Below are 9,301 nucleotides of genomic sequence, written 5' to 3' on the forward strand. Positions count from 1 at the left end.
AGTCAGGTGACCATCCGTTTATGTTATACTCAGATAATTCCTTTAGCCTACAGCAGCAGCAGTACAAAAGGTCCTCTCGACAAAGAAAACTGCCAGATACTGAGCTATAAGTAAATCAAATAAGGAAGAGGGGGAATGTTAAGTGTGCATAATATCTGAATCTACATTCAATTGTTTGTAAAGTTGTTTATGATGAAATTATGTGCTAAGCCATCTTAGGAATGGTCTCCTTAGAACCTTCTCAAATGGTTCAGTGCATTCCATCACCCTCAACCCCACTGCAGTGACAAACGGAGAACAGACCTTTGCTTTCGTCCAAGAAAATCGCTCCCGGCCAGGGTTGGCAAAATTCGTTTTTTTTCTTTCAAAAGAAACAAAACAAACAGTTTTTTTTGTTTAAAACATGTTTAAACATCATTTTAAACAAGAACGGGAAAAAACATGGTCTAAATAAATAAAACATCTAAAACACAATGCCAAGAAGGCATATTTTCTAAGAATATTGATTAATAAGGAATCTGTTAATCTTCCAAGAACGGACTGTATTCCTAGTTAAAGAGTAAATACTTAACTAACTTCTTAAAATATATTTATGTTAGTCTTGAATCTCACATGCAGGCTGTTCGAGAAGGTTCAGCTAATTCACAGTTGCCAGCCCCACTCAATCCACGTGGTAGCTAATCTGTTGTTTTTCGAAATAAGACATTTTATCATGAATGCAACAAAATATTGCCATTAACAATTATCTGCAGTGTATTAAGTGAGAAACAAAACGGTTTCATCCATGTAGTATTCAATTTCAAAAATGTTTTAGATGCTTGTAAAAGAAACATTGCCAGGTGTTTTGAAAGTGGTCCATGGGTATTCATTCATCTCTATTAAGCACAATATATTTCTTTGTTAATTGGATATACATTTTCAGCTACTGAACATATTTCTGTGCACAGTAAACAAAATGACACAAAATGAATGAAAATACAAAGTTACAAACCTGCAAATAATCACAGACTATCAAACATCAAGTATCAAATTGTGTTTTAAAGAAGTCTAAAAAAAACATGTTTAACACACTTTGTTTTGAATGTTTTAAACATTTGTAAAAAACAAAGCGATGTGTTTTAAACATTTAAAACAAGTTGTTTTAAACATGCCAACCCTGCTCCCAGCCAGCGCGACCACTGCTGCCTTCTCTGCCCTCCCTCCTCTTTCACGATCGCACATGTAAATAAACACTCCCTGATGCGCAAATTGGACGAAGTACGTCACACCGTAACGGAAATGAACGTGGACGCCCTTTTAGTTATCGAAACATGACTCAAAGGACACATTGATGACAAAACCCATAAATATCCCTGGGTTTTCAGTTTTGCAGAAAGACAGAAAGCACAAAAATGCTGGCGGGTTCTTATTATATGTACGGTCTGAACTGCAAGCTGAAGAGATTTCATATATTTCGAAAGTTCAAACAAATATTGAATATATAATAGTAAATAATCGTTTAAAGAAAGAAACTGTCGGGATCTGTAGGATTTATAGACCCTGAGATATACCTTATTCTAAGCTATCAATCCTAGAAGATATTATATCAGATATTAACCACACAAAGTCCATCATCTATTGGTTTCAGGCGACATTAATGTAGATTTCTTGAAACCAAACGAACCCGATACTTCCTATGTTCAATCACGTGTTAATCAGTTTAACCTCTCCTAAATCTTAAATGAACCAACGCGAATAAACGCCTCTACTAGAACGCTCATTGATCCAATATTTGTGAATAATGTCAGTGATATTATCAATTCTGGTGTTACGGTACCAGTCAGTAATTCTGACCACTCTTTGGCGTGTCTCACTTTACGTTGCAGCAAATCACAAAGCAAGAGCAGAACGTTCACATACAGGGACTACAGTGCAATAGTGAAGGATGCTCTGAATGAAGATCTAGAGAGCATTGACTGGAGTCCTTTGATGCACTATGAAAACATTGACGACAAGGTACGTTTCTTTACGGAGAAATTGATTAAAGTGTTTGGTAAACACGCCCCTCTGAAAACAGTTCATGCAACAAAACAAAAAGTATCCTGGATTACAGATGATGTTAAATTAATTATGAGATTACGCGAAAACATGCTGCTAAAATTTAAACGAACAAATAATCCTCACCATTGGAACGAATACAAGAGATTGCATGACTTTGCTACTTCAGTTGTAGGTAGGGGTGTGCGGGACAGAATTTTCTTGGTCGGGTCGAGATCAGGATGGGAAAAATTCGCCAATTTTCTGACAAAGTCGGGAAACTTTCGGGACGGTAAATGCTCGAAATTTCCCGAAGCTCTAAAAATCTCGAATTTTACACGTCATTTTCAACTTAACTGATTGTTTTTGCATTTCTGGAATAAAAACAAACAATTTCTGGTAAGTTTCAGGCACTTGCAATGCAGAAAACATTGAGAAATAACAGCTTTTTAAAATGACCATTCGGTATTTCCCGACTTCTCGGGATCCCGAAAAGTCAGGAAGTCATTTCCCGAAGTTGGGATTGGGACGGGAATTTTTTTTTCCCGATCCCGCTCCTGACATTTCGGGATCCCACACACCCGAAGTCGTAAGACAAGAAGAAAAGGCGTATTTTGAATACATTGTAAATTCATCCAATGATTTGAAACACTTTTAGCAACACTTGCGAAGCTTGGGATATGGCAGCAAAAACAAAATCGAGAACCTTCCACCTGCATTAAATGACGCAAACGTACTGAACTACCATTTCGTAAACGTATCCTCCAAAATGGAAATTAATCAAGAGCTAGTCTCGCAGCAATGTGAGAAATGTTACTCCCGCAGTTTCGACCACAGTGCAGAGGCGTTCAGTTTCTGCGAGGTGGATGGTTCTCGTGTCAGGAATGCAATATACGAAATCCAATCAAATGCATCTACATTCGATGACGTATCAATAAAAATGATAAAGCTCTCTCTTTATCATATCCTCCCACCACTAACGCACATAATCAACTACTCACCCTTCATGGGCAGTTTCCCTGATTCTTGGAAGGAGGCAACGGTAATTCCCATCCCTGAAAAGCAGAACCCGGTTTCTGTGAATGACTTGCGGCCCATCAGCATTTTGCTTGTGCTTTCAAAAGTCATTGAAAAAATTGCAAATGATCAAATTCGAAAGCATATTGACAAATTTCATATTCTTCCCTGGCAGCAATGCGATTTTCGCTCTCTCCATAGCACACAAATGGCACTCTTAAAAGTAACCGATGGCATTTTTAATCGATGGATCAATCTAACGTAATACTACTAGTGTGCTCGACATTAGAAAAGCCTTTGATACTCTACCGCATAAGCTCCTTCTAGCCAAGCTTCATTATTATAAAATCTCGCCTACAGCACTTAAGTGGTTCGAATCTTATCTTAGCGGAGGAAAACAGTGGGTTAAGACAGCCGGACTATCTTCTCCCCTTCACTTACGAGCTGGAGTGCCTCAGGTCTCAATCCTTGGTCCACTGCTATTCATGCTCTCAGCCGCTGATTTAGTCACGCCAGTGAAAATATGCAAAGTTCACTGTTATGCCGACGACACACAATTGTGTATATCCACACGTATATCAAAATTACAGGACGCGGTCGCAATTTTAAACCAAGATTTGAAGAACATAAGCGATTGATGCGCTTCTAATGAATTAGTAATAAATTCAAACAAATCAATGTTTACCTTCATTGGAACATATTGACATCAATGGATGCGAAATAATTCTACACACACACACAGCGTATTAAATTTTCTCAAACAGTAAAAAAACCTAGGACTGATCATGAAGCAGTAGCTTGATTGGTCTGAGCATGTGATACAACAATGTGGCAAGGCGTATTCAATATGAAAAAGCCTCTATCTTCTGGTAGACTTCCTCTTGCCTAAGATAAAATTAAACCTTGTGCAGTCTCTTATTTCCTCCTATTTGACTATTGTGATGTCATTTACGGGCTAAGAATAACAAAAAGCTTGCAATAAAAACACAGAAAGTTAAAAATGTATGCATTAGATATGTATATAGAACAAGAAAGTGTGAACGCATTCTTCCTGTGCTTAATGAGCATGGAATCCTCTCCATGGCATAAAGGAGAAAACTGCACTTGTTTTGTACACTGAGCAAAATAATTAATATCAAAAGCCCAAACTGCCTCTTTTGGAAATTAAACTTCAGAAGCAAAATTCATTTGCATTCAACCAGAAATGCTGCCAGTTTCAGCTTACCTCTTTGCAGAACTTCAGCTTATCAGGTGTCTTTCAGCTATGCAGCACCCAAGGCCTGGAATGCACTATGATATCTCACCAAACAGCAAAACTTAAGACATTTTCGTGATATGTTCTGTGAATCACTGATCAACGATCAGAAGCAGGGTAAATCAACATATGAATGATGAAAAATACTGTGAGTTGCCAGAATTTATTTTTATCTTACTATCAACTTTGTCGACTTCAATTACTTTATCTAATTCACTGCTAATATTGTTCCATTCTATATGATTTTATTCCTATTGTATTTTATTGTACTTCCTTGTTTCATTTATTTGTAATCTTGAACTTTATATTAATTTTTATTTTAATCTGCTGTGTTGTAGAGAATTTTATTCCATTTGTATTTTATTGTACTTTCTTGCTCAATTTCTTTGTAATCTTTAATTTTATTTTAATCTGTACTTTTTGGGGTTAGGTGGTAGACCAGCAACAGCTGAACTTCGCCAGCAATAAAGTCAATTCAATTCACTTCAATTCAAATGGTCTTGTAAGTTGAATATTAAATCGTTGTTATTTTGTATCCTCGTGTTAATCTTTATATCATGAAGGACCTACGTGTGTGCATGAATTAACCTCTCCGTACATACACGACAGATACAAAACAGAGAAGGAACCTGTCATAGCAGGAACTTTAACCTTTACATTGTGACCATTGTGGATAGGGATATATATTCTCATGAGCTATGCACATTGTCACCTATGTACACATGATAATATTTCAGCAGATTACATAATACAACATATGTCACTGTTCAGCATATTAAGAACAATGTTTACAGATCACAGAGGCAATAAACTCCACCAAGTGACTCCTTTATTTCTTCCTAGCCCAAAGTTGATTATCACCATTTCAAAAGGTGGCAAGGCTTTTTAGTTTACATTCAGTAATAAGTCTGGAGCCTGGCCTGTCCAATTTTGAATGGTATAACTAAAGCTCTATGCACTCACACCTGCACTGAGCTATAAATCTAGGTTCATCCTTTCATCAAATACAGAACACTTTTCATTTTTATGAATTTTTGTATACTTAATTTATTTGTATCTCATTAATATAGAAGTTAGAGTAGACAGCATTTCATTTTTCCTGTCACTATTTGTACTTTGGTACTGCACCAGTATTGAGCAAATATATTAGCAGTAATCAGAAGGCTACACTTTAAAAGTAGCTTCTCTACAGCTATAGCTAATCTTCCGAAAATATAGCTTTCTTACTGCTACATCTACGTTTACCAAAAATACACTTTGTTCTATACACTTTCTACTTCTGCATAAGAAATAAACCAACCATGTGGATATTCAAAATAATAGCTTAGCACTTGTACTTACAGTACTGGCCAAAAGAGTGTCAACTTCGTGTTTTTTTCGCACACTTCTTGCCAATGTTATCCGATGAGGATGAACGTCGCATGATATGTTGTTGAGGATGTTCCTGATGTTCAACGCATGTATTTTGGTCAAAGTGTACCATTTTCACCATAATATTAAGGAATTACAAAACCCGCCGAAAAAATACTATTGTACCTATCCATGCTGGTTAATGATTGTAACAATGTGTACCAGACGTTGTCCAATTTGTGTTCAGCATGACACATTTCTATGTTTTCAGAGTATGGGTACTCGCCGTGGATGCACCAATCTGTCTCCGAACATGCAGAGAGGCATTGCTAACGGACGCGCACAAGGGCGAACACTGCAGAAACTAGCGACACAGTTTGAAATCACTAGAAGTGCCGTATCGGAATTTCTGAGGCGGTGGCAGCAACAGGGAGGTGTTGTTGAAGGAATCCCATATAGGACGACCCAGGATCACGTCAAGACATGTCGACAGGACCATCCTCCGCATCAGCAGAAGCAACCCCAGACTGACGTCAGCCGACATTGGTCGGGAGCTATCATTCCAAACCACCACGTCGCCATCTAGAAGGACCTTCAGACGTCGTCTCCAAGCGGCCGGTCTCAATGGATGTCGGCCTGTTAAGAAACCGCTGATTTCGGCGAAGAATAAGAACGCCAGACTTGCATGGGTAAAGCTCATATGGCGTGGACCAGGAGAGAATGGAAAGATGTGGTCTAAAGTGATGAATCAAAGTATTGCCTCTTTGGAACAGACGGAATAGTGTGGATTAGACGTCCTGTCGGCCAGAGATTTGATCCCAAGTTTCAACTTCCCACAGTCAAGCATGGAGGGGGATCTGTGATGGTGTGGGGGTGCATCACTGTCAATGGCGTCGGCCTACTATGCCGAATCAATGGTATTATAAACAGTTTCCAGTACGAGGACATACTGGAGAACACAATGAGACCATTTGCTCTCCAAACCCTTGGCCGTAACTTCACCCTCCAACAAGATAACGACCCAAAACACACATACAAGCACATCAGCAACTGGTTCCGCCGCCGTCGCGTTAATGTTCTCGAGTGGCCCAGCCAATCCCCGGATCTCAATCCGATATGAGCACATGTGGAAGGAGTTGGAGCGTTGTCTGGCAGGGAAGAGAGCACGAAATGTTGATGAGAAGGTTGCTCAGTTGGAGGAGGAATGGAAGAAGATACCAGTCTCTTTTATCCACAACCTTATCGACTCCATGCCGCGTCGTTGCCAAGCAGTTATTGACGCCAAAGGCTTTGCCACAAAGTACTAGATGCTGTTTGTTAATTTTGTGTTGATCAACACCAGTTTTGACCTTTCCCGGTGAACTGAAGTGCAATATTTCTTTATGTTCGATGGTGTGTATTTTTTTCTATTTACATAAATTTGTTCTTTTTTAGACCATTTCACAGTTTGCCGAACCACTCGGTTATCAGTCGAATGAAATCCATTTTAAGATGTTTTGGTGCAAATATTGTGTAATTCTTGCAATAAATACCTCAGTTACAGCAAAAAAACCAAAAGTTGACACTCTTTTGGCCAGTACTGTAGGTTCCGTTATTATTAACATATAACTCTCAATGGCAACATACACTAAATTCAAATATTAATGTACATTGATAATATCTTCAAAAATGATTAAATTTTGGCCTTTTTATACAAGAAAAATTGCATTGATTGCAGTTGCTTTTTTTCTCAACTTGTGGTGTAACAGCCTATAAAGTGCCTACCTCACTCCCACATGCCTCAGCAGAGATGGGCGATCATCCAACCAGCTATGATATGTTGTGTGGTCAGCACAACAACCCACCAGTTGTTGTTGTAGGACTCCATGACTGTGTTATAGTACTCATTCATAGCTCCCCAAATTTCTCATGATGGAAGGTGGCCATGGTCTCATGCACTGGCCGAAATCTCATGAGAAAAATTGTTACACTTACCGAGGAAACTTGTACCTGTAAATATGTAGAGAATATTTATAGAAGCAATTGGTAATTTCTATGACATTTATCTTTACAAGGAATTACAATCTTGAAAGCATTGTAGGCTTCCCCGATGGCGCAGTGGTAGCGTCGCTGTATTGTAATCAAGGGGTCCGGTGAAGGCACATAGTGGTTCAGATCCCACTTTAAACTGTAGGTGAAGTCCCAGTTAGCCTTACTGTGCAATAAGTGGACTTAAAACACCAAATCAAAGGAAAGAGAAGGGTGAACGGTAACGTGTACTTGTGCCTAATAAATTTTATTGGAGTGGACATAGTGTGGCTGAAAATGTCAGGTGAATACAACACTTAAATCACTTTCTGAATTACTTGAGGCATCCCCCAATTCCGACTACTGTGAATGAATTACTCTTGCAAATGTTCAGCTTCCAGAGATTGGTCCCCAGCCTGCAAGAGACTTACAAGTGTGGGTTCGTGTAAGACCAGGGGTCTACCTTGAGCACTAAGAGAGGGATGAGACCAAGGTGGGAGTTCAGAGGCTGAGGGCATGTGAGGATGGAGTTTGACCTTGAGCTTTGACACTGTGCAGTGGCAGCCCTAAGTCAAATGGACATATCTGGTCACAAGTAGATAAAGTTGTAGTAACTCATGTTTACCCTGCAACAGAAAGAAGAAGAAAAGGAAGATTGAATGAATGTAAATGTGCGATTAAATGATGACATATTGTCACATTATTGATATGCACCAAGCTTTATTGCCAGCCAAATGAAAATTACAGCAAAAATATGAACAATTTTTGACTAAATGGTAAAAAAATATTATGTGTTCATTCTTGCAGGAATAATATACAATAAATTAGGCACCCACAGGAGATGTACTACGCAGAACATTAAGCGAAAAATTCAGACTCGACAGGATTCCACACAGATAAAACAGTGGAAGAAAAAAATCAGGCGAAGTCAGGCCAGCTCAGGGGTAGAGCAATGGCATGGAACGCCATAGACCTGGCTTCAAATCCTGGTCGAGGCTGCATTTTTCGCTGAAAGTTCTACATAATAATATACATGTATTTACTTTTTCATGAGCACGTCCCCATCAACAGTCTATTCTACTCTCCTTTCCTTTCATTGATTTGTAGATGTAAGTCATTCTTATTATTTACTCAGAAACTGAAACTACATTTCTATTTCTATCATATTTTTTTCAGCTACCTGATCAAGAACTATGTGGAAGAACAGGTACAAGATGTCCCAAGGTCAGTTCCACATTTGCCAGTGTCTGAGGGAAACTTAAGAGAACAAGAGCAGCCAAAAGAAATTACAGAATGTATTAGTAGAGAAGAAAAATTCGAGGCTGAACGTGCACCAAAAACCCTTGCAAGCAAGGCACATGTTGATGGTTCCAAGCCTAATAACAGGAGAAAGCAATGAATAGCCCCCATTTCCAACAACACCTTCTCTGACAAAGGAGTATTGATAACCCATGAACCACAGATGATTTTTAATTGTCCAGTTTCCAAGAAAACTTTTGTCCAAGAAGCTGAGCATAATACATTTATGAGTGTTCCCACACAAGGGAGACATTTTACTTGTTCAATTTGCAACAAAGATTTTGTCCATAAAATTTACCTTAATGAGCATGTGAGAGTTCACACAAAAGAGAAGCCTTTCAATTGTTCAATTTGCAA

The 9,301-nt window shown here is 38.6% G+C and overlaps 1 protein-coding gene across 1 annotated transcript in view; it reads left to right on the plus strand.

The window, feature by feature from the left end:
• Window positions 1-9,044, plus strand: part of LOC145999276 (uncharacterized) — a 220,667-nt gene extending 211,623 nt beyond the window's left edge. The window contains exon 4 of the mRNA XM_083136213.1: window positions 8,822-9,044. Coding sequence (XP_082992339.1) covers window positions 8,822-9,044 — 223 coding nt within the window. The remainder of the gene's footprint in view (window positions 1-8,821) is intronic.
• The last annotated feature ends 257 nt before the right edge of the window (window positions 9,045-9,301 follow it).

The sequence above is a fragment of the Lepisma saccharinum genome, chromosome 15, assembly GCF_977018435.1.
Source record: "Lepisma saccharinum chromosome 15, izLepSacc3.1, whole genome shotgun sequence".
NCBI classification, from domain to species: domain Eukaryota; kingdom Metazoa; phylum Arthropoda; class Insecta; order Zygentoma; family Lepismatidae; genus Lepisma; species Lepisma saccharinum.